At 37.6% G+C, this 26,102-nt stretch overlaps 5 protein-coding genes across 7 annotated transcripts in view; 3 read left to right on the top strand and 2 right to left on the bottom strand.

The window, feature by feature from the left end:
* Positions 1-106: 106 nt before the first annotated feature.
* Positions 107-2,477, bottom strand: LOC129577470 (activating signal cointegrator 1 complex subunit 1-like). 2 transcript variants are annotated; one of them, XM_055464567.1, is made up of 5 exons: positions 2,272-2,477; positions 1,883-2,153; positions 1,655-1,818; positions 1,406-1,563; positions 107-1,335 (listed from the first exon to the last, which is right to left on the bottom strand). In XM_055464567.1, exons 1-5 carry the CDS (start codon positions 2,307-2,309, stop codon positions 1,106-1,108), a joined length of 861 nt encoding a protein of 286 aa, XP_055320542.1. In that variant the 5' UTR covers positions 2,310-2,477; the 3' UTR covers positions 107-1,105. The 2 variants fall into 2 exon arrangements, with proteins under 2 accessions (XP_055320542.1, XP_055320541.1); XM_055464566.1 differs by having other exon boundaries at positions 2,219-2,477.
* A 124-nt stretch (positions 2,478-2,601) lies between these two features.
* On the bottom strand, positions 2,602-4,454 carry LOC129577466 (activating signal cointegrator 1 complex subunit 1-like). 2 transcript variants are annotated; one of them, XM_055464563.1, is made up of 7 exons: positions 4,355-4,454; positions 4,064-4,186; positions 3,901-4,000; positions 3,566-3,827; positions 3,289-3,449; positions 3,066-3,223; positions 2,602-2,987 (listed from the first exon to the last, which is right to left on the bottom strand). In XM_055464563.1, exons 2-7 carry the CDS (start codon positions 4,182-4,184, stop codon positions 2,728-2,730), a joined length of 1,062 nt encoding a protein of 353 aa, XP_055320538.1. In that variant the 5' UTR covers positions 4,185-4,186; positions 4,355-4,454; the 3' UTR covers positions 2,602-2,727. The 2 variants fall into 2 exon arrangements, with proteins under 2 accessions (XP_055320538.1, XP_055320537.1); XM_055464562.1 differs by lacking the exon at positions 4,355-4,454 and having other exon boundaries at positions 4,064-4,286.
* Positions 4,348-6,461, top strand: LOC129577465 (DNA-binding protein Ets97D-like). Its single transcript, XM_055464561.1, has 4 exons — positions 4,348-4,583; positions 4,662-5,177; positions 5,259-5,826; positions 5,892-6,461. The coding sequence occupies exons 1-4, from the start codon at positions 4,385-4,387 to the stop codon at positions 6,232-6,234; spliced, it is 1,626 nt and encodes a 541-aa protein (XP_055320536.1). The 5' UTR covers positions 4,348-4,384; the 3' UTR covers positions 6,235-6,461.
* A 179-nt stretch (positions 6,462-6,640) lies between these two features.
* Positions 6,641-7,887, top strand: LOC129577471 (ubiquinol-cytochrome-c reductase complex assembly factor 1). The gene is made up of 4 exons (XM_055464569.1): positions 6,641-6,809; positions 6,875-7,117; positions 7,186-7,620; positions 7,729-7,887. Exons 1-4 carry the CDS (start codon positions 6,777-6,779, stop codon positions 7,822-7,824), a joined length of 807 nt encoding a protein of 268 aa, XP_055320544.1. The 5' UTR covers positions 6,641-6,776; the 3' UTR covers positions 7,825-7,887.
* An 825-nt stretch (positions 7,888-8,712) lies between these two features.
* The window catches only part of LOC129577474 (chondroitin sulfate N-acetylgalactosaminyltransferase 1), a 55,474-nt gene continuing 38,084 nt past the window's right edge, over positions 8,713-26,102 (top strand). The window contains exons 1-2 of the mRNA XM_055464571.1: positions 8,713-8,751; positions 9,321-9,693. The gene's annotated coding sequence lies outside the window, so the exon portion shown is untranslated. The remainder of the gene's footprint in view (positions 8,752-9,320; positions 9,694-26,102) is intronic.

Raw genomic sequence — 26,102 nt, forward strand, 5'->3', positions numbered from 1 at the left:
AATTCATGCATGTCCGACCTGCATTGGATGGAACGAAAATATATTCTCATTTGAAACATTGCCAAATGGGCAATACGGGTATTTATGTAAACGGGTTTTGTTTTACAATCCACATTTGACGTCAATATCACTATTTTGAATTGTTTGTCGATCGAATGGAAAACAGAAAACATAATCAAAAGACCTAACCAGCAAATGATGTAGAATATATGGTGAATTGGTTTGATACACGTAATTTCAGACGAATTGAATAATAAATTCATCATATATCAATTCAACAAATTCAATTTATTAGCAAAAATATAAGCATTCGTTTCGATCAGTAATAACAGCTACATCATGTACTTATTTGAAAACAGAGATTACTATGGGATATTTTTATTCATATGGGATAGATATATCACATAAAAATAACAGATATTTTTCGCGCGTTGTGTTCAGCGAAACGCATTAATACAAAATAGCGATTCTGCACACACAGAGTCGCTGTTTTTTCGTTATACTCTTCACACTTACGATGAGCTGCGGGGAGCATGCATGCACATGTTTCGCTCACTTCTTTCTTTGAACACTCTTCGTGTGTCAACACAAAGCCTGTGTGTGTATCGCTTGTGCCGTCGTTTGTAAACGTCGTCAATGAGCTGCGCCATGCATGCATATATATGTTTTGCTCTTTTCTTTCGATCGACACTCTTCGTACCCAGCTCATTGTCGTCGTTTACAAATGATGGCACAAGCGATACACACACAGGCATTGTGTTGACACACGAAGAGTGTTCAAAGAAAGAAGTGAGCGAAACATGTGCATGCATGCTCCCCGCAGCTCATCGTAAGTGTGAAGAGTATAACGAAAAAACAGCGACTCTATGTGTGCAGAATCGCTATTGTGTATTAATGCGTTTCGCTTAACACAACGTGCGAAAAATATTAGATATTTTTGGACTCTGAACATTGAACGCGTTGAACGTTGAACACAACGCGTGACAAATATCTGTTATTTTTATGCGATATTTTTATCCATATGAATAAAAATATCCCATAGTAATGTCTGTTTGAAAACAATTATCCCGGCAGTTATTTACAATTCGATTGCACATTAAATGCATTAAAATTCAATCCTCGCTATACATTTGTAGAAACCATCATCGTCTTTTTGACTCATAAGTACTAAATGGATGTGGTTTACCTCTTGTGAGCCAAACACAAAATCAGCATATTGTTCCAAAATATGTTTTGCATCAAACGATTTATTTTTAGCCTTTTTCAAATATTTCACATTCAACAGAGTCATGTGCAACTTGACAATGTCACGGTCATCTTCTTTCTTTGCTAAGCCTAATGCGAAAAAAGTGGAAAAATTATTTTTGTAATTAATCTCAAAGATTTTGTTTAGTTATTAATTAACCTGCATCAACAAATGATTTGGCGATTCCATTGGCGATCTTTTGCAGAGGTTCCGATTCGACTTTTGCATAAACAACTCTAGCTTTGTTTGGACGACCTTTGATTATTTCCACTCCGCGGATGTTCATTTCGATTTTTCCATACTCAGTTTTGATGGGCCTGACAAATAAGAGGAAATAAATTGAGCAACTATTTTGAATAATCGATCAACTGCACACAAAGCTGAATCGATCGTTCGATGTAATTTTACTCGACAATTTTCTCCAAGCAATCGGCCAGCAGTAGTTTTGCTCGCTGACAATTTTCATCCTCTGCCAAACACATTACGCCAAATGTTAAGTGCAACTTTTCCGGTCTCATGAAAATTGACTCGTGCAAATCTGGAATAATGGAGCATTTATTCAAAATATCTTCCTGTGGAAAAAGAAATAAAATCGTTTAAAAATGATTTCAAAATATTTTTTGCAATGATAAAAACCTTGAACTTCATGAAATTCTCTTTGATTGTTTTTTCTGTGATTTTAACGCATGTGAAATGTGTTGGTAATTCGCGCTTTGGACCAACATTTCCAAATGATTTGATTTGCTGTCTTGCCGTATAAACATCCTTATGATTGGTTCCCTTCACTTCAACTCTCTTTGATGTGCCATCTGATTTAACTTTCGAACAGGTAATCGTAGTTTGAGTTTCATCTTGGATACGTTTCTTAAGCGCCTCTTTTGCACTTGATAACACTCGAATTGTGGATCTAGTTAAAGTCAGAGAAAAAAACAATTTATTCAATGGCTGATTCACAACTTGAATCAAATTTACTTTGGAACAAAAATCAGTGTTTTGTATTCATCCGGTGTGACTTCAATAATTACATCTTCCTCGTTAGTTGCCATAGCCCTTTCAGTGCCATCGAATTCAAAACTCAATTTTATTCGGAGATAAATCACAAATCAGCACTGCAAAAAGCTGAAATAACTCAAATATCTCCCAATCAGTGCTTTTAAATTCTGACAAAACGGCCGGTTCCGATGATTTTGTCAGATTTCACCCGATTTCAATATTCAAAGCAAGCAAATAAACAAACAAATGTCACATCTGTAATGAGCACATTATACTTGCGCCATCTATTGTCAAGTTTCAATACTTTTGGCTGTACATCAGCTGTTTTAGCATGATTTAAGTTAATTTGAGAACGAACCTAGTTTACTTCAATATTTTTATTTTATTTAACAAAAAAATTTGAATTCTCAAGTCTTTCAATCACATTGAAGAAGAAAAAGAGTGACATCACATGTGAACGTTAAATAAAATCATATTGCGGACGCTTCTCAAAACTGAATGCTCGCTGTGCATTTGTAAAAACCGTCGGCATCTTTTGACTGCATGATGGCCAAATGAATCTCGTTGAATTGTTGTGAACCAAATTCGTAATCAGCATATTTTTCCAAAATGTGGCGTGCATCAAAATTTCTGGCTTGGTATTTCTGCGATTTCGACTCATCGTCATCATAATCATTCCGATTATTTGCATTGATCAATGTCATGTGCAATTTAACGGTGTCTCGATCATATTCACGCTTTGCCAAACCTAATATCCAATCAATGTGAAGCAATATCAATTTTCTATGGCATTGAAGAGATTGTCAATTTGAATAAGAAATTTCACCTGAATCTACAAAACAATTGAGAATGCCATCGCCAATTCGCTGTAGGGCATCCGATTCGATTTTTCCATACAAATATTTCACGGCACTTGGATCATCGTTGAAACTATTAACACCACGAACAGTAAATTTAGTGTCGTTGCACTCACTTTTAATGGGCCTGCAGTAAAAGTGTATTATGATAAATTGGTACAGATACACTGACACCGATTTAAAAAAACTTACAGAACAATTGATTCACGACATTCCCTCAACAGTTCAACGGCACGCGTTCTGTCAACATCATCCATTAGCACCATGATTCCAATTGTGATATGCAGTTTGTGCGGTTCAATAAACATGTGTTCTTGCAGTCCTAGCGTTGGTCCGCTCTTCAAAATCTCCTCCTGAAAACCCAATCACATGACAAAAAGCAATATTGGTGCGTTGACCGGATGAAAACGGATTGAAAAAAATTTATCATTAAAATCAATCAAAATATTCAATCGATTTGAATTTTCACCTTAAATTTGATGACATTGTTCTTGATTGTCGTATCGATGACTCGAACACAAGTGAAATGTGTTGGCCGCTGCTTTCGCCTAGAATTGATTACAATTGATTCGATACGCCTTCGTGCCATACAAACGGATTCCCGTTTGGTGCCCAAAATTCTGATATCACCCGTTGTTCCGTGCTTTGGAATTGTGATTTCCGTACGTGTATCACCCTCAATACGTTTTCTAACCGCACCTCTTGATCCAATGATCGCTCCATAAAAGGCTCTACATTCAAAATAACAGCGAATTTCGATTGCGAATCTATTTTTCGTTGATTTTTTTAAGCATTCACACTTACTGTGGAACATGAAATGTAGTTTTATAGCGATTTGGTGCTACTTCAACAACGTCAAATTCTTCTTGAGCTTCCATTTCGTCGTTCTCCTCACCGTACAAATCTAAAAATCAAATGCAATTGAGTTTGATGATTTCATCAAACATCGTAAAAAAAATACACAAACCATCTTCGACGTATTCATTTGTTGCAGTTTTTTGTTGTTCGTAATCGTTATCGTTGGCTATTGAATTAACGCGATAGCATCGTTTGCCAATCCACAGTAATTGCGGTTTCAATATATCCATTGCTTCATAAAAACACAACAATTCGAACGAAATCAAAATAATTTTTAAAAAAAAGTAAAACAATTCCGAACAACTTAGTAAACAGCCACTCACACGGCTCATACAAATGTTATAAAAAAGTGAATCGTACACAAAAAACCGAAAACAGTACAAAAAAATGACAGTCGTACTTAAAAAATGATGCTAAAGTATGTGTCAGAATGCACGATGTTTATGAGCAGCAAATGAACGGAGAAAACAAACTCTCGACTCATCAAGTGTGTTGCTGCCTAATCTGCTGGTGCCAATTTTTCGCTATCTTCTTTCGTTGCATATCCGCAAATACATTGTGCTGTTCATATCCGTACACTTACACTACCACTTTCGTATCATTCACATTTCATTTGGTTACAATAAAAGGTAAATAACAGTATTATGCGTGAATCTCATATCAAATAGACGAACCGTGTTGTTGATGTTGTGTTGTTTTGTATATAGTTTCCGTACTATTGTCATCAACAATGAACCCGAATTTCAACGACACAATAAAAATGGAAGCGACCGACGAATGGCAAGCTCATTTTGGTAATGGTGATGTGAATTTTGATGTGAATTTCGATGCGGGACATATATTTTCCGAGCCACTTGAAGGTGATCCCGATGAAACGGAAATCATATGTGTTTATATGGACATTCAATTGCCCATTGAAACGCTGAAAGTTTTGCTACAAGAGAAAACCAAAAAAGATCTATCCGACTATGATGTTTGGTTGCAAAATGTTCAGATGCTCGAGCCATTCAAAACGCTGGTCGATCAATGTGTCAAAGGTGAGGGTTTGGTGCAAGTGAATGCACAAATTTTGGATGGACCCAAGCGAATCAACATTGCCGATGTCGTAAAACCAACGGAAGAAGTGGTCAACGCAATGAAAAATGAGCAAGGCGTCGGTCTCGACTCAGACATTGTTATGAATGACATTGAACATGGTGCAAACAGCAATGATTCATCGGATGGTAATTGATTTTTGTTTCTGTTTGTAAATTTGATGTTTTTTTTCTCGCTCAAACACATCACTTTTCTCCATTTGAATACAGCAATCGCAGTATCGAATAGAAATGCAGTCGTGCAATCGTTGAACGATAACGACGAGGAGGTGAATCAGGAATTTGTGAATTGGGTAGTGGACAAGAAGTTTTTAGTGGTGAAAAAACATCAAAATATTCCTGACGATCCGAAAAATTGGTCCGAGGATCATGTGCAAATTTGGTTGAAATGGGCTGTCAACCAATTTGTCTTACGTTTGCAGGAGAATGATTGGCGTATGACGGGCAAGGAATTGTGCGAATTGTCGTTGCATGATTTTCAAAAGAAAATTCCGCGCGATCCGGGCAATAAATTTTGGACACACTTAGAATTGTTGCGTAAATGTCAGTTCATTGCCATTCCGGGTGACCCAAAATCGGCCAACGAAGACGACGAAGAGGTCACTAGTATTGAAAATGTACGCGAAAAGAATGCCATTTTCAAGCGGAATGCAAAAGTCATCGGTAAAACGATAAAACCAGCCAAAGCCATCGGCACCATTGATTCAGCGATTGTTGAAACACTTTCACCATCGAATCAAGGAAATCGTACCGGAAACAATGGCCAGATTCAGTTGTGGTAAGAATTGACAAAACCATGAACGCACTGCGCATTGAACTAAAAGTATTTCTCAATTTCATTAGGCAATTTTTGTTGGAGATTTTGACTGACAAAGAGCATCGCAACATCATCCAGTGGCATGGCAATCAGGGTGAATTTAAGCTGGTTGAACCAGATCGTGTGGCAGCACTTTGGGGAAATCGCAAAAATAAGCCAACTATGAACTATGAGAAATTATCACGTGCCTTGCGCTATTATTACGATGGTGACATGATCTCGAAAGTGAGTGGCAAGCGATTTGTCTACAAATTCATCTGCGATTTGAAGCAATTGACGGGGTACAGCGCACAACAGTTGTCTGATCTCGTCAACAGTGTTCCGAGACAGCCAAAGGCACGTCGATACCCAGAAAGTGCAACTAATTAAGATTATTCATAGCGAATATGATTTTATTTCGATTTTTATTTTATCGCTCGCATCCTTTCTAAGGATAATTTTTATCAAACTCGTTTGTTTAAGCATTTTATTTTTAAGTCATAATCAAATAAGCTAAAAGTTATTCTTATGAATAGATATATAATGTTTAAAAACAGACCATATTTTCAATGGATAGAGTATTTTAATTAAATTTTATTAAAAAGACCAAAAGTTCATTGCGGTTGGCATTTTCATTTGAAATTGTTTAAACGATTTTCAAACGATTTCATATCATTTTTCCGCATTCAACTGATTTTTTCAGCGTTTCATGTGAACATAACCTCACATTTGTATGCCCATTGGATGACCTCGATGACAGATTGTTCGTTTGACATTTCAGTTGAGCTCAGTAGGAACTGTCAACTGCATCGTTTCATATTTACAATATTTCATCAAAGAGGAAAGTATTTTAGTAGTATATTAACCTGTATTTTGAGAAAACAAAAACAGAAGAGATCCACTGAAAAAGTTTATTCGATTCGCATTGAAGCATGAACATTTTGAAGCGGGTCTTACTGCAGCAGGTAAATTAATTGTGTTTTTTTTCATCTCGTTTGAACAATTCAACTAATTTAATGTTTCCGAACAGATAACCTTAAAAGGTGAAGTCGCAAGAAGTGTACATCGAATGCAATACCTGCAAGTCCACAATTCACACCATGGAAACCGTTTATCTCATTTGACAAAAACTCTACAGCTTGAATCGATTGCACCAAGTAAATGCAGTCACATAGAAACCATAACAAATCGACAGTATTCTTCACAAACAGCACGATCCAAATCGGACCCATGGTGGAAAAAGATTTTTGGCAATATGAAAACGTCGAAATCGGTAATAACAGCCACCCAATTGGAATTCAATACGCATTTTTACCGTAGAAAAATTGTTTATATCAACAGATTTTAGAAGGAAAATCGATGTTGCTGTACGCACAAGGAGTCGATCAATTGAATCATAATGATTTTGTTGTCAAATTTCAAATGCCGAACACATTCAATTCGTGGTTTTTGATTACCGAAATTCATGTATGGATGTTAATGGTGCGCGCAATGGCCGAACGGGAAAATGGCCAAATCATTCGTAATGGAATTGTGGCCGCATTGTGGACAGACGCATTGGAACGTTCTAAACCATTGGCACCGGGCAGCATGCGACTGATTAAAAAGCAAATCGAGGAAATATCCGAACAATTTCAGTATGCAATAGTCGCATATGACGAAGGGCTCACAACAGATGACAAACAATTGGCCAGCGCTCTGTGGAAACGGTTTTTCGAATCCAATTGCGACAATTATGAGCACATCGAGTTGCTCATCAAATATATTCGGTATAATGTAAGTGCAACCGAATTTCTTTCGTTTTTTTTTTCATACAATCGTTTTCGAAATATCCCCATGTTGAAAAAAAAAATACATTGATTGTGAACGGTTTCTAATTCGCAGATTGCCCATTTGGACAAAATGAATTCGCAGGAATTTTTAGATAAGCGAAACATCGATTGGCCATCGCTGAACGATCTCGAAAAAGGAAAACTATAAACTTACAAGCGACTATGTAAATAAAAATCGTATTGAATAAAGTAGGATACGTATAATATTCAATGGAACATTCGTTTTAATGTCACATACAAAGCAAATTGAAAATGGTGTGTGTGTGTGTGTGTCCTGTACGCTTGTACATGTATGTGTGAAACGGAGCATTTTCACATTCAAAATTGAATATACTATTGGCAAAATCATTGGGCGCATGTAACGCCAGTCAAACATTATTAAAAGGAAGTTTGTTCATCACTAACCTTGGGTACATAGAATCAGTTAGTCAAAAATTGCCGCATGTACCGAACCGAATTTTGGATGGACCATACAACGTGGAATACATGGGCTACAACGTAGAGTCTTTAACATCTGTCTCGATGGAAAAGCTTTGCGTTGAAGGGGCATATCAGAATCCCAGAAAAGCTGATTCAATTCATGTGATGCGGTGGTGCTGGGCATGCGTGCCTATTCATGCTTTCGTTTGGTAAACAATGCAACATATTGAATGAGATCTCGTGCAGCGCAAACGGAATAAATTTTCATCGTACTCAAAAACCCTTTCCGCTTCTTAAAGCACAGCAGCAGCAGTAGCAACAACAACAATGATTTGAAAAAAAAAATGAGCCGAACCAACACACTATTTGCTTAAGTATTTTCCATGTGAAAAGCTTCAAAGCTTGCGGCATTTCCCCTTAAGCTTATGGCAAATGCCGTATGTGTGTACCAACCCCATTCGTCTATTCATGTGTTCGTCAAACATGATGTTATTCACTGTTTGTTTATTTTCTGCTTCTCTCTCTCTCTTCTTTTTTTTTGCTACATTTTCCACATGCTGCTTTATAATAAATTCAAACGACAAACCGATCGCACACTCAGTTGCCTGAGTAGCGTGTGACTTGGAGGACACACATACAACACTTGAAACAAACGGTAACGCTTCGCGGCGAATGTGATTCGCCTTCTCAAATTTTTTTCTTCTCGAAAAAGTTACAACTGTTAGAAGTCTGTTTCTGTTCTGATTCCGTTTGGTCACGAATTTGTGTTCCATTTTTTTTTTATCGTGGTGGTCGGTTAAGAAATATGTATAATTCAATAGAGAACGACAAAAAGCATGTATGAGTCAGGGCATTTTTGGGACACCGTAATTACATTTTGGTCTCGTTTTTTCGTCGAGTGAAATCTTGATATTGGCAACACAAATAGAACAGAACTCGGCGATAATAAATAATCGTGTCCGATATTTTTTTTTTCTATTTTTCGGTAAAGGGTGCCACTCAAAATACTGTATAGAAAAAGGAGAGCAAAATATAATAAGCAAGAATATACATTTGCCGTCTTAATAAAAGTGCCGTTTCCTTTTAAATTTTCTTTCGGTTCGTAAACTTGACATACATACAGAAAAAAAACCGTATTAGTGCAATAAAATCATGTGAAACACTACAAAAACAAAATTCTTCTGTATTTTTACCCCGATTGACAATTTATTTCTCGTTTCGTAGGCTATAAAATGAAGCCATCGGCTTTTAAATTGATCGAAAATGAAAATGTAGAGCAAAAAAGAATATCTAAGGTACATACTACTACCTAATTTGACTTGAGAGTTGTAGCATAGATCCTATCTAACATTTCGGTAAAGAATCGCCCACAGAACAGCTTGAATAAGGAAAATTAGGGAGCAAGAAAAAGCGGCGGCTGTTATGTGAAAAAACTAGAATAAATTGCATTTTGTGCGCCGTGTCTTTGTGTTCAACGAACATACGAATAGCTGTAATAATGAGATAAACACCATCGATTTGATTGTTTGCCATCACTCACGGATCCTGACACTCACACATTCAATACACACTAATATACCAACCCGTAGCCAAAGAAGTAAGTGCAACCTAATGTAAATTAAGTGTATATATATATATATATATAATATTCACAGTCTCAAACGAAAAGAAGTGGATTTTCGTGATTGAGCGAAAGATAGCGAGAAAATGCCATCGCAATAAATTGTAGATTGATAAATTTGTGTCATAGATGATGTTCTCCGGTTGTTATTGTTGGAATGGTATACACGCGCGCGCCGTGCAGCATGGTGGAAATGAAGCGAACGAGAACGATGTATTAAAAAAAAACTCTTGCAATTATTTTACTTTGCACATTGTTCGGTTGCTGAAATTCGGTCGACAATGTGATGCAACTAACAAATGGAATGTGCAACTTGCACCAAATACACATAAATACACACACACACACGCACCGAGTGAAAACCAAGTAAACAAGCAAATAAACAAATATAGCGGTAGCATTTCAAAGTTTTCCAAGCGGAATTGCTTTTGGCTGCCGGCGATTTTCCATTGTTTGTTCTCATGTGTTCATTCGAAATAGTATATGCATATAAACAACAACGAAGGAACACCGAGTAAATTCCTTTACAACACTCACAACATTTCATTTCATTCTCGCAAACACCCCTAGCCACACTTCGATCCGGTTCTTCGGTTGTGATTATTATAGCGATTTGCGTTGGTGTTTCGTTTGTTCGGGCTGACAGGCCAGGCAATCAGGCAAGCAACATACGACCGAAAATTGCAAGAGCCACCGACTCACCCACCACCCGATCCATTCGAAATGTTACAGAATCAAATTAAGATAAATTTGCATGTAAATATTTCCCACAGAACTAACATAATCTCTCTCTCTCTCCGTATCGTTGCAACGGGCGTTGTATGTGTGATTGTGAGTTTTTCTTCTTCTTTGTTTGTAACCGAGCAAAAATTCCAATTAAAACATAAACAACGAAATCACTGGGGCAGGTTTTATCGTGCATAATATTTTCCTTTTGGAAATCGTACACGTTACCATTGTTCGGTTGTAGATTTTGCTTCGGAATTCCATTCGGTTGAAATTCTCTTGCAACAACACACCGCATGCATAAACTCTTCAATATTGATTAAAAAAGAAGGGTAAAAACAATGCAGAAAGAAGATAACGAAAAAAAAACACACACACACACGACACATACACACATGTATATCGATTTGCGGCAAAGAGTGGAAAACAGTTTCGTTGTTTTTTCTGCTCTCGTTCAAACATTCACATTATTTGTTTCGACGACACTTGGGTACTTGTGCATGCTCCTGTTCATCTGTTATTCGATACACTGAATTGATTTTGCATTGTGAATTGTGTGTCGTTACCCCAGCGCCGTAGCCAGAAAAAAAAATTGGAGGGTGCAAAATCGAAATATTTCTTTTGTTGCACCTTTGAAATCCGATTTTGCACCCGACTTTGCACCCGATTTTGTTGCACCTTTGAAATTTTTGGAGGGTGCAATGCACCCATTGCGCCGGCCTGGCTACGGCGCTGCGTTACCCGCTTTCTCTCTCTCCGCCTAAACCACCTCCCTCACCAATTCTATTTATCTCTCTTCCGTTTCATTTTCTCGACACGACGAATCCTTCCACTCACTTGCAGTCAGACGCTGTCATTGTCGTGCATTGAGCACTGGAACACACTTTTATCAACTCGAACTAGTTAGTTATTTAGCCTTCGTCTCAGCTAGGCAGCTTACAATTGTATTACAATTTAACTCAAATTCAAGCATCTCCAACCGATCGGGCAACGACAATGAAGAGGAGTGAGAATATCAGCCAGAGTGAAAGAACGATGAGAATAAAAATAGCAGCAACGCTCGATGCTACAGCATACACATTTTATTAGAGAAATTGAAAATTAAGAGGAAACGATATGGGACTACGAATAATAGAGTGTTGAATGGAGACATAAGAACATGCTTTAAGATAATAATATTGAGAGAGAGAGAGAGAGAGAGAGAGAGAGAGAGAGAGAGAGAAGTATCGAAGTCAGAATGCAGTGCCAGCCGCCCGACACCCTTACAATATAAAAAGACAAGTTTAATACGTTTCCAATATACAGGATACGCGAAACGAGAAATATATATAGAAGGAGAGCGATGTGGGTAGTGCAGAAACAAAGAAAAACGATTGGTAATTGTGTGTACGATCGGGCAAAAGCATCGGCAAAATTATTTCAACAATATTATCGATATATATTGTAAAATTCAATGAGAATGGAGACCACTGAGCGAACAACTAGTCAATCGTTGATGCAGTCGACTATGTGTCTCTTATCATTATTTTATGTGCAGTGTGCGCAATGTGTGCATTGTTTTACTTAGCGGTTTTGCAAATGCTTCTATCAATGTAACTTCCACAGTCGTTCCATCGCTTTCGTTCAATGTGTCAGTCAATAGTGAATGTTTCAGTGTGACATGATGTATTCTACAATATTTATATGGCATTTTGTCTATATTGATCCCAAATATATCCAACAGCTCTTAGAATGAAAATGGTATGCCATTAAATGGCGCTTTGGCTCTCTCTCTCTCTCTCTCTCTCTCTCTCTCTCTCTCTCTCTCCGAGCACATTCTTCTCTATCGCTTAAACACCAAAATTTTATTACTCACTGCTATACTCTCATTCTCGCCAGCAATTTCCATTTTGTGGTAGCTTTTTTTCCCGATACCTTTACCGTGTTGAGTGCGTGGTGTTGCGATGAGATGAAACGTTCACGCCATTACATACTCTTAATCGTCATTCCTTGCTTACGCACTTAACGTAAATGTTTCACACATTATGAGCAGTAATTTGGTTCGCTTTTTTTCCATCCGACAAAAATTGCTCCTTATTTTTTCATTCTCTCACTCGCTCTGTAGAAAAATGTGTTGTACTGAATTCAGTGTGAATTATTATACACACATATACACAAACTGAACAAAAGAGAAAAAAAAATGTAATCCGGTGAACGCATAAATTTGGAACACTGCAGCATCAAATTTAGTGATTGATGTAATGCCCAAAATTGATACTGGCATAAGAATGATTTTCAACATTTTCATTCATTTGATCGTAAATGACAGATGAATTTGTGAGTGTGTGTAAGCAGATTTCGAATGGATAGGATCGCCGAGATTGTCATTATCGTTATTGATTGTGATTGAAATGCGGAAAATGGTACGCATTTTATATTTTTTATTTATTTCTGCATATTTTATACCGCATAGAACTTATGCCGGTGCGATGCTGATGACGATTTTGTCATCGTCCATTCAGAGATTCCTCATCTCCTTTTTTATTCAATTCACACAACAAATCAAATGCCGGAATGATTGTTAAGCATCGATTCAGAACTTTATACATGCATTCATCGAAATCAAGTATTTTCCGCCTGATTTGGCGTTGGTGTCCGTAAAAATCCACATTTTGATGGGAAATGTTAACATGATTTTTGTATTGTCATCGTTCGTAACCGCATCCGGCAACACATAGTCGATAAGATGTTTGGTCAATTTCAAACACGGCTTGCGATGACAACTGAATTCGGAACACAAATGTATTCAGCCGCGGAGCGATAATCCAACTTAAATATTTGCTATTTCGCAGCGAATCCATTCATCAACAGCGTCGGTAGTACGGGTAGCATTTAAATCGATTGCTGTTGCTTTCTGATTAATTTTCCACTGGTTCGAGTATTTTGTATGTATGTATAAATCTCATTTATAACGGCATTTATCTTTAGTCAATGAATTGAAAAGATAGAACCGACAATGTAATGCATATAGTGTGCTCTCCGCTCAATGTTACCGTTGCAAGCTCAGCTTTGACTTTCGGCAGAATAAACGGTTCGGAATTAAGGATCTAGTTTTTATTCATGCTGAAACGGGATGATATATATGCTCGCGCGCTCCTCGCCAAACACACACACGAACCGACGATAAGCGATCGTCGAAAAAGTGTTTAATAAACACGAGAACAAAACATTATATGTCGTTAAACATATTGAATGGTGTTAGATGCACACACACACACACCGTCAAACACAAATGGTATGGCAGGCAAAATATGTAATTAGTATATTGTAGAACCCTCATGCGTTTGTTGTGGTCGACTTATTGCTTACTTCTCTCGCTTCTTCGTTCCTTCATATACCCGATTTTTTTTTCGTTGTTGTTTTATTTTCATTCTTCTGTGTGAGTGTGTGAGCTCACTTTGTAGCGCACGCTCTGCCAATGATAATGATTGAGATAAAAGACGAACAAACACGCAACAGAAAGAAAAATATTGATTTAGTTGGTAAATGCCGTTACATGCATGGCAGCAAGCTTGGAGTTTTCTTTTCGCTGCTCGGCTACTGCTTCGGCTGCTTCTGATGTTGTTCGGCAATCACAAGCGCCGCATGGAACACAATTTTTTTTTCCGAGCCGCTTTTGTTTCGACATCTTATTGTGTGCGCTTTGTGTGAATGCATACATACTAGACTGCTCCAAGAAAAAAAAGTTGGTCGAAGAAAAAAAGTGTCATCCAGTTTCGAAAAATATACCTCAAAAAAATAGGTTTGGTCCAAAAAAATCATATGGGTACCATATAAAAACCCATAGCAAGCCCCATATGAAATTTTTCATGACAGCGATTTCGGAAGCCATTTTAGATCGCAACATTTCGACCGATTCCATTATTCCAGCCAACTTTTGGCAAGAACTGTTGATAGGGTTTTGTCTGGCTTGTCAATATCTACAACTTTTACCAAGACATCAGCTCTTGAAAAGGCATTCTGGGCCAGTTACAGTGTAAAATGACCGAAAAAATGGCAAATTTTCGGCATTTTTTGCAATTTTTGCTCTACTGGCCACCCAGGTGGTAGACTTTTGTTCGGTTTTGGACTTGTGTCGTGTAGCTAAAATCTGCACAAAAATTTTGGAACTTGTCAGATTGCGATTTGGATGGAAGTTGGCGACAATTGATTCACACATATAAGACAAATTTCAGGCCAAAATGAGCAAATCACAAACATGGGCTTCGGTTTGACAGGTAAAAGCAAATGATTTCTACCTTTTCTGCCTTTGAACATCTAGTATGGTCCTTTACGAACATTTTGGGTACTTACATGGCCAAATCGAGTGATGTTTTCACATATTTCTGGCCGCATATTCGATTTCAACTCCCAAAACATCGACTTTTGTCCAAAAAATCCTTAAGTATAGGCTTTTTTAGGATGGTGTCTTGGCGCAATGTTATTTTTTCTCGAAAATATGGGGAGGCTACCCAGACAAAAACTCTCGAAATTGACTTTTTAAGGTACCCGACAAAATATACGTTTTTCATGGATTTTACTATGAAAATACTTGTCAAACCGAAGCTCATGTTTATGATTTGCTCATTTTGGCCTGAAATTTGTCTTATATATGTGAATCAATTGTCGCCAAATTCCATCCAAATCGCAGTCTGACAAGTACCAAAATGTTTGTACAGGTTCTGGCTAGTAGAGCAAAAAATGTGAAAAATGCCGAAAAGTTGCCATTTTTTCGGTCATTTTACACTGTAACTGGCTCAGAATGCCTTTTCAAGAGCTGATGTCTTGGTAAAAGTTGTAGATATTGACGAGCCAAACAAAACCCAATCATCAGTTTTTGCCGAAATTTGGCTAGAATAATGGAATCGGTCGAAATGTTGCGATCTAAAATGGCTTCCGAAATCGCTGTCATGAAAAATTTCATATGGGGCTTGCTATGGGTTTTTATATGGTACCCATATGATTTTTTTGGACCAAACCTATTTTTTTGAGGTATATTTTTCGAAACTGGATGACACTTTTTTTCTTCGACCAACTTTTTTTTTGGAGCAGTCTAATGCATACAGTATATATATATTCGCATTGTTCGAAGCAGTTTAAGAGAATGATTGCCAATGTACTTAAGCTATGTTATAATCCGTTGGGAATTTTCAATTTTCTAAGCTTGCAATTACAAACCCGCTATTCATTCCATGCTTTGCTTGCACATGATCGTTTTGCCTTCATACAAAGGCCTGTTTGCACATACAAAAGGCGCACCAAACAACAGAGATAGATAGATAGAGAGAGAGAGAGAGAGAGAGAGAGAGAGAGAGAAAGTGAGAGAGAAAAAAAACAACCGAAATTTGAAGAAGCTTTGCGACGAATCAACGGCAAGGATAAACCCAGTTATAAAAAACCAAACGAGCGAGTGAAAAAAAACCAAGATGAAGAAACGGCACACAAATGTTTGCTCTAGAAATTTAATTCATTTCTCCCCGTTTTGATTAAATAATCTGAAAAACGCTAGTGGGATTGGAATCGTGTTCCATTTCGTGGATGAGTGAATTTTTTACCAAATAAAATCCAATGGAGAAAAAAGTCAGAGAAAACAGAAGAAAAACAACTACAACGGCAACGAACAATATCAACAGAACACAAATGAATGCAGCTGTATAACTGTTTTCGCTTGTTTGACTTATCGTGCCATTGCCTGTTCAATCTCCTAAATTTTCCTAATCACTACGGCTTCTGTAGCCCATTTTCATTCTTCTTTTTGATTTACTTACTTTGTAGCTTTTTTTAGAATTGACTTTTTTGTTTTGGAACGCAGAAATGGAAAAAGGATGTGCTTTTGTCCGTGTCTATTGGAAAATTCGTCGGTATCAGTTTTCATTGTGCTCAAAGCGCCCAACAAAAATTAACAAAAATCTCGCCGCATTACTTAGTTTTGTTCGAAATGGGTTTTTTGTTGTTGTTGATTTGCCAAGGGCATATCCAAAAATGGCTCAATCTATCACAATTTACACTTGGCTGTCACAAAATTAACAACAACCAGAAAAAAAACACACAGAGACATACACACGCACGAGTCACTTTTGTGTGCTCGGTTTCGATTGCCAATGTTTGCTTCAACTTTTCGTTCATTTGATTTATCGATGTTAAACGAAAACTTGAGCGAAAATTGATGCTTACTCCCGCCAATTCGAAGCGACAGCAGTGCTCTTCATCGGCAAAATGGCCGTGGGGGAAGCACATATAGCAACGCCTCCTCGAATTATAATGATATTTAAAATGTTCTGATGAGAAAATATGCTATTCTTCGTTTATAAGTAATCAATCAAATTTGGGTGAATGAATAAAGCGGAAAGATTCTATTAAATTGCATGTTGCCGAAAATCATGTAAAAGTGACGGGGAAAAACGATGAAAAATTATACCGACGTACTCATCGATTGCCAATGTCAGAATGAATCGCCTACGGTGAAGGTGAACGATTCAGTAGATATCATGCATTTCCGCCCATAATTTAGTTTGCTCGTTGCGAATGCCGAGCTGTTTTCCTTCATCATCTTCATCTTCATCTTCATTCTCTGTCACTGTAAAGTCTCTCACGACTCAAACACAATATTTTGATAGCATTTTTCACCGCAAAGCCAGAATGATAATTAAGCAAGTGATACACGAGCAAAGCTCAGCAATCGAATTCAAAGGCAAAACGATTCGTTCGCTGTGTCGTTATTATGCATGCCAACGTTGGTGTCATGTACGCGGAATAAAGTTCTCTGATTTTTCAACAATTGCCGTGAGTTTTAATTGACTACTAAATTATCCGTATTTCTGTCGTTTGCCGTGTTCGCGCGCTTTCACCGACCAATCCAAGCCAACGACAATGAAAAAGTGTCTTTTACCCAAGTGAGAACCGCAATAAAAATAACGAAATAGTAGTATACAATGTGATATTTTTACGATAGCAAAATGCCTTGGGGCTTCATTCGAATTTAAAAACAGTGAATTTTTGTGAATATTTTTGAATATTATAGATATTTTCTCATAGAATTTTCGAAAATATTTTAAATATACGTGAATAAATTTAGATAAGAAAAAATCCAAGATGGCGGCTGGTGAGAACGGCTGAACTGTCAAAATAAGAAACACCGAATATCTGTGAATATGAGTGGATATGAGTGGATATTCTCTAGATAATAGTGAATACACCGGGATAGTCTCGATCATCAAACGTCAAACCAACAACGCCACACATTTTGACGGCAACGCATTGGAACTGTATTGATGCACACATGAAAAAAACCTTTGAATCAAACAAAGAAATATGTCTAAAATATGACGTTAGTAGGTTTCCATCCAATATTCCCATATAATGACAGGAATCCTACTAAACAACACACATACGCATGTACAGTCATTGGCGCATACACAAACGTCAACTCATCTATAACGTTTGTGTATGCGCCAATGACTGTACATGCGTATGTGTGTTGTTTAGTAGGATTCCTGTCATTATATGGGAATATTGGATGGAAACCTACTAACCTCATATTTTAGACGTATTTCTTTGTTTGATTCAAAGGTTTTTTCGTCTGTGTGAGTGTATCCAATACAGTGTCAAAAATTGTCATGTTGTGTGATGAAACAAGGTCGCTTTCTTCGTATACAAATATTATATCGTATATGGGAAAGGTTTGACGTAAGACGCCTCTACGCGTGGAATGCTCAAAGCTGTCATCGTACACATATTGAACACGAACATTGTCGTTTACACAATCGCACTCACACAAATGAACGCGTCGATAGTGCCCGCTCAATATGTGTACGATAACTGTTTTGAGTGTCCCTCGCCTAGAGGGCTGCGTGTAGTTTTTCTTCGTTTATTAAGCGATCTTGGATGAAACAATAATATTTGATTTTTGAAATAAAAAAATGTTTCGATTCTGCTAAATCAAATTGTACGAATGTGCCGATGGCACGCAAGACAACAAAATGCTTTCTTGAGCCCGTATTAGAAAATAAATATTTTGTTTTTCGTGAAGTTAACAAGTGCGTTTGCAAAATGAGCGCATTCACGCCTGTAATCACGATTTGAACGAACTTCATTTTGCACATAATGTTATTGTTAGTGTAATGCTATCCCCTCGAGTGAATAGGAGTGAATATCTCCTAAAACACACCGAAATTTATGAATTTTTTCGATAAAAAAATGATAGTTTCCCCTAGCAAAATGCTCTTTCTCTCTCATTTCTTCTATCTTGTTCGTCTTGATAGCGATGTATAATGGAATCCTTCGAGCAAAAGCAAACTTTTTCCGTTTTACCAAAGAGATAAAATTAGAATTTTATATACATCAACTTGCCAGTCATTAAGGACCATTGTGCTGAATATCTAATCTGTGTAACTATTTTTTTTTCTATTTTTGGTTTATAATTGTTTGTTTGTTGTTGTTGTTGTTACTGTTGTTGACGTTACTATTTAGCCCCGAACCTTGGAGTTCGTGATGTTTTTATTGTATTTTGATGCGATGATAATGTCAAAACAATCGCTTACATTTACCAAGAAATTTGAGCCACTTAAGTATCATTTACATAAAACTTTGCAGCACAAATGTTTACCGTGCCGTGTACAAAGACAAAAAGATAATTTAGTGATGGTGCCGCTGTTGTCTGAATTGCATATATGGGGAAAAACATCAAACCGGAGGAAAAATTGAGCAGAAAACGGTTAAGAAGCATTTTGAATGGGAGAGAGAGAGAGAGAGAGACTAGGATCGAGTTGATACTATAGTAAAAACCACCATTCAACTATTTAACCGAGATCCGCCACGCCAGGCCACCGCGCAGAGACATAAGCGTAAGCGCATAAGAAATCTTGAAAAACAATAAATTACCGCTTAGTTCGAAAAGCTTTTAAGAAGACGTTGTACGCCCTTTCTCCGCTTCAATTCATCGTTCTGTCGCTTTGATAATGTAGAACTCTCACTCACACTCACACTCTCTCTTTCTTTCTCTCTCTCTCTCTCTCTCTCTCTCTCTCTCACACACACACACACATTTTGTCGTTTTTCTCTTCGGCTTATTTCATTCCAACTCATTTTCTTTCTCTCTAATGGTTTTGTCTATTGGTTTTTATCACACAAACCTCATGGTATGAGCATGAATAAGAAAAACATACCCAATCGCAATCGCAATCGCACATCCAAATGCACATTCACTGAGAATGAATGGCTGGTCGTGGTGCTTCTTCTGCTACAACCGCTCAACAGTGCACAATTCATTCGGGATAGCAGTAGGAGAGGCGACGGCAACGACAACAACAGCAGCAGTTCCACCAATTGTGCTTTTCTTATTTCGCCTTGTGTGCAAGAACTAAAGATTCGTGTTTATATAACCAACAATAATAATAATCAAACAAACAAGCGTAAAAGCGGAAAAGAAGAGAAAGAAATTAACACAAGTGGTTTTTGTGTTGAAAAATGACTACAATTTTCACTATATTGCCGTTTCATGTTCGCTGTTCGCTTCCAGTCACATTTTCACTTGTTCGCATGCAATTCGCTTCGTTGTGCCGCTCTCTGTCTTTCTGCTCTTGTTTCTCTTGGTCTCAGCATGTATTCGAGTGTGAGCGCATATATCGCCCTTTGGCAATATTTCGATTTGCACCCCAATTCCTGTTGGCCACAATCCATTCGTTTCCATTCACTTTGCAGATCTAGGAATGCGCTTAGCTCTGGTTTTTGACAATGAATGAGCAAGCATTTTATGTTTTGTTTGCTTTTTGCCCATGCAAAAGAAGTAAAAGCGAAAAATGGCAAATGCTAAATCCAAATACTACACACTCAAACACCGAATGGCAGCGAACGAGTAAGAGAGAAAGTGAGACAAAAAACTTTTCGGATTTCCTACAAACAAATCCAGTTGCAATAAATAAAATATAATTACTGTTTTCGGTGGTATGTAATAAAAGCTTATTTTTGTCCTTCATAAATTCATATTTGCAAATTGTTTTGAGCGATAATTGCCATGGTTTTCGGCAAATACAGTTCAGCTGTTTGCGTGTGTGTTGTGTGTGGTTGTGAGAAGGCAAAAACTAGCGAGTTTCGCAGCACATCTTTTTACAGCTGTATTCAATGCATCGAAATGGCGATCAAATATCAGAAAATGCGGTTGGTGCACTTAATGGCAACAAAAACACTTTCAAACCACTCTTTGCAGCCCGCATACTGTATTATGTGCGGATTTGTAGGTTAATATTTAATTTATTGCTAAATAGATCTCTTGAGTGAAGCATTTCTCTTTGGGTTTTCACACATCAGCTGCTGTTATTGCTACTACTGCTGCTGCTGCAACACCACCGATCACTCATCCGCTTTGCACATTTTGCACATTTTCTTTGATTTAATGGCAACATTTCATCGGTACCTTTAGATGATTACATTTGCATTGAGTTTTATCATGGGAAATACATATACACGCAAAAACCAGCGGAAAATGATGTAATAGTCTCTTTTCACACACGCTCTCATACACCCACATCCATATTAAAGAGAAAACAAGCCAAACAAAAGATGCGATATGAAAGTGGATCGACTCTAGGGGTTTCACGCAAACTCAAATGCCGAAGATTTTACTAAATAGCTGGAAACAAAACCATTTTATGTGTAAACTATAGATATTGCTTCTTTTTATACATAAACTCGAATTTTTTAGAATTTTTTGAATCTAAAAATTCTGGAAGTGGGTTTTGGTGGATCCCCAGGATTGTCCAAAACCGCGCCTGATTCTGGAAGTGGATCCTCAGGATGGACCAGGGCATTGTCAAACCCAGTCTGATCCATCCTGAAGATCCACCAAAACCCACTTCCAGAACATAATTTTCAAGGTGAATGTTGAAATATTCCGAAATAATACGGATTTTGGTGAGAATTTGAAAGAAAAGAGAGAAATATTGAAATTTTAGATGAATTTTAAGTTGCGTGAATCGACTTATGTAATTACATAAATATGTATGAAAGTCACATGGAAGTTGAATATAGTCGGAAGGAATGATGAAATAGGCATATTTGGTTACATGCCGGGTTGCCATTGAGCGTTGCTCATGAGCGAGCTCCTATAAAACATTTTAACCATTTTTCGGTGTCAAAAGCAATAAAAAAAACTTCGACTTTCAAAGTCTATTTCTTTTCTCACTCTCTATCTCTGTCTCTCTTGCCTTTCGCACAATCAAGTTCTGGGCGCATTTTATTCAGGGTTCATGCTGCTTTATTTCGCAGTGGCAACGCACTGTGAAAACAAATAAAAAGAAACGAACGAACGAACGAAATAGCAGTAAGGTATTTTCGTTACGCAAGTATGAAAAATCCATTTCTTACTGATTTATGTTGGCTTGGGCAAGCCATACTTCACGACTATTACCGCATTCACGTCATTCACTTTTATATTCCCAATCGGCGTTGCTTTACGTTCGGAGGAACGGTTGCTGCCCAAACAGCAGCAGTAGCCTGAAGAAGAAAAACTTTTCTGATTTCCCTTTTTAAGCTATTCCCTTTTTCATAGGCGATTTTTCACGCAGAAATGTGCTCCATATTCAAACAACGCGAGAATTCATTTTCATCCAATTATAAGAATGGACATTATAGAGTGCTATGCTTTCATGTAAGACCAACAACCAGTAGGTATGCAGTTAGGTTAAAATATCGCTTACCATGGTTCGACCAGAACGAAACCAAAGCAAACACAGAAAAAATGTCATAGATTTGAAACGAATAAATGTTGCATCGAACAAAACGTACGCCCCAAGATTGCCAGAAGAAGAAAAAAAAATACACTTGAATCACAAAAAGAATTAAATGAAGCAAATGTGATTGGATGCTTGATTATGAACTGCTGCATAAGCTTCAGTTTCATAATAGTTTAGTGCATTGAATTAATTCGGCCATTATCTCATTGTCACGATCAGGTTGCCATTCGCTGTACGCCACTTTTCACATATCACGTTCACGCATTCAATGCCTGTTTTGCCAAAACACACATTATCAAATAGTTAAGAAAAGTAAACATTTTGCCGAACAGTCGGTCGGCTGCAAGTGTATGTAGTCTCCTCCCTCTATCGTTCGCTCTCGTTTTTCGCTCTCGTCAAATGGAAACAAAATTGAGCGTTGTATCAAATATATCTGAAATTCGCAATGATTGTGCACTGCACACATTGAATTGCAAACGTGCGCATAAACAAATCGCAAAACGGTAAATAACCTACAATGCAAACAAAGCTTCCAGAGCCTAGGGGATGGGACACAATGGTGGCGTTGACGTTAGCGGTGGCGGTGCAACGGCACAACGACGATGGTGTGGTAGTAGTGTCAGAGATAGACGCACTCTAACACCGAATAATAACACAATGGAAACCAAAACGGTATATTACGTTGCGATAACAAAGCAGCACATTTGAATAACATTAAAATAACAATGATAATAACAACAATAGCTAATGGAAAACGCAAAATTTGCGAACAAAACTCACAAACAGCGAGACCAACTGTCAAATGTAGAACCAAACCCGAGCCGGCAGCACAGAGAGTGGACGTGAGTGGATGAGAGATAGAGAGGGAGGGAGAGTGAGAAAGAGTTGGTGAGAGTTAAAACACGGTAAAGTTTTGTGCTTAGCAAAGTTTGGGCGCCAATCCTTTTGCCATTCTTATTGAAGCAGCGTTAGATTCTGCACACACACACACCCAATTGATGATGAGCATATCAATTTCTATTGTTTGTGCTCATTACACAAAAGCAATGATGCAACGCATCTGTGTAATGTCGATACATTTGCAATATTGCAGAGAGCGCTTTTCTCGTACAATGTACCACCGATCAAAGTGACTGGATAATAAGCGTACCCCTCAATAAATAGTTTGATGTGAATGCGAACACATGCATTTCTATTATCATTCACGGTAGTATCGATTTGGAATTTTTGGAGAATGAGTGTGATTATGTGTGCATGACATAGCGAGAACGAGTGACGTGCAAGTATGCGTTGCGAGTACATACACACACCCAGTGAACAGAATGTTGTACGCGGAATTTTGTTTATTGAAAAAGCTGGCCATTGTTTATTGTGTACGCATTAGTTGAACGGCATTGATTCGGCTAGTATACAAATGAATTTGAACAAAATGTAAATGAACAGAACAAACCACTGTCTGTCGAAGGTAGACAGCTTTTCAAGTCCAATCGACATGGAGAAATATGCGCGCACATTTGAAGGCAATCCTTTTAGCCAGTGAATCCATATCAGGTGTAAGGATACAGGGATTTATGTTTGCATGTTCAAACGAATCGCTTTGCCATGTTTAAATATGTTTCTACGTCTCGCAATGGCATTGAACACCATGTGTGTGTTTGTGTGTGTTTGTGTGTGTGTACATTTCGAAACAACTTGCATTCGCACGATCATGCCTGCACCTAATCATCACTAGAACTCATTTCTTAGTCGTTGTGGAACTAGACGGTTGCTATGTTGCATACCATTCCAATTTGAATGTGACAAAGATTTCTAGACGACGACAACGGCAAATATATAAATAATTGGTTTTATGCTACGGCACGTCAACTAACTTCCTTATCGCATCCGATTGCCAAGCATTGAACTATTTCAATAATTGATTGATATAGGCAATCAATAAAATATTTGCACTAACTTTAAAGCATCTCTTATGTAGAGCATTATTATTCTTTCGTTTATCAATGCAAGTGCATTTTATTTATTTATCAACTTTTCCGCTTTCCGTTTCGATGAATATTCTCAATCAGTGATGGGTATAAACAACAGCAAATATGAATTTGCATCTCTGGCGTACTTATTTTAGCGTAAGTGCTGATATCGTTTCAACCACATACAAACATATACAATGTTGCTACTGCATTTCGTGGAAATATTTCGCGAATGAACGCAAGCGAAGCTGAAATCAACTGAATCGAAAGAGGTGCGCGCTCGATCTGATTGGCAAAGACAAATTTCCGTTTTTCCTCATTTCTCTGTCGGAAATATTGGCTGGGTTTTTTTTTGTTCAACTTTACAGTTTTTCTCCCAACAAAAGATGACATTCGTTATCGCAGTACAGGTTTCTCTTTGCCTCTTCTCCTATGCATACGCATACAATTCATTCCGTTGCAGAATTGCCTAGTGTCAATGCAAAGCGAATGCCGCTCAAAGACATACATTTGGAGCGGCAAACGTGAAAAGAAACACATAAAGAAACAAAGTTACAAATCAACATTCAAAAACTCTCGGTCTCTCTCTCTGTTCACATTCATTTTTACACAGCGATTTTAATCAAATATCCAGAAACAAAAACAATCATAAACAAAACGAAAAGCAAGAACGAGAAAAAGAGAAACACACGCAAGAAAAGTTGGCGCACAAAGTGCGAAAGCACAACCATTATTCAGCAACGTTTGCAAGTCATTTTGTGTCAGTGATTTTTTTTTCTTCTTCCGCCGTTGTTGTTACTGTTGTTATTATTGTTGTTGTTGGTTGCATGAGGACGAACCAGTAGGAGCCGAAAAAAAATTATCGGTTTGCTGATATCGGCGAAAAGTTTTATTCACAGCTTTCATTTTTGTCGTCGCCGTCGTCGTCGTCCCCGATGAACAAACAAAGACGATCGTAGTCAAATAAAATGCCTTCACTCCCCTTTTCACTTCGTGAATAAATTATTTCATTTTCGAACAATCATTGCTCTAACGCAAGATAAAGAACGAATGAACGAACAACCGAAGAAGAAGAAAAAAATGAATCGAAATAAATGGAAGAAAAGTTAGAAAATGCCATTTTCGATCTGTGCACTTCAGTCATTTACATTCCTATACACACTAAATGCCCAAGGCAATGAATAGCTTTTTGTCAATGTTCACAACTCGAGGGTGGATTTTGATTTGCTGTGTTTGCATAACGTATCATCAACGAGGGTACACACATACAATAAGCCACTCAAATTCTGGATATTTGATAAGATCATAAATAACAATTTAATTGATTCTTGTGCTTTTATTCTGAACCAAATTTCATCCCGTACTGAATCGGACCGAAGCGTTGAGATAAGCTCTGGCTATCAACAATGAACCCACATTTCTATTGTTGTTATTGCGGTTGTTGTTGCGGTTGTTTTGCCAATCTTATATGTCAAATGGATATTTATGCTTTCGGTCATGCCAAAGTGAAAGCACATTCTTCCTTCATCGCATATTGTCCCGTGTCCAATATTTAAACTAGCTTATGGAACGTCTCCATTCCACTAAATGCACAAGAACAAGCATCATCGCTCCAAACAATGTAGACAAAAAAATGAATGAATCGCAAAACAGTCGAAACTTTTGCGTGTCATTTTGTATCTGGGTGTGTGTGCGTGTGTATATGATGGGATGTCATACGTTTTATTCCGATTTCCATGCTATGCTGATTTCGTCTGTGTGAAAAACAAATCGAAATGAATGAACGCGGGCGATTCAAGTTTAAATTTTCGGAAAAAATCAAAACTTTATTACAATTGACGCTATTCGATATTTTATCTATATTCATAATTGGACGCTGTGACCCATTCTGTTCTGTTCACACACACACACACACACACACACACACACACACACACACACACAC

The sequence above is a fragment of the Sitodiplosis mosellana genome, unplaced genomic scaffold (assembly GCF_009176505.1).
Source record: "Sitodiplosis mosellana isolate CC-2019 unplaced genomic scaffold, AAFC_SMos_1.0 Smas_scaffold_6197, whole genome shotgun sequence".
Classification (NCBI taxonomy): Eukaryota; Metazoa; Arthropoda; class Insecta; order Diptera; family Cecidomyiidae; genus Sitodiplosis; species Sitodiplosis mosellana.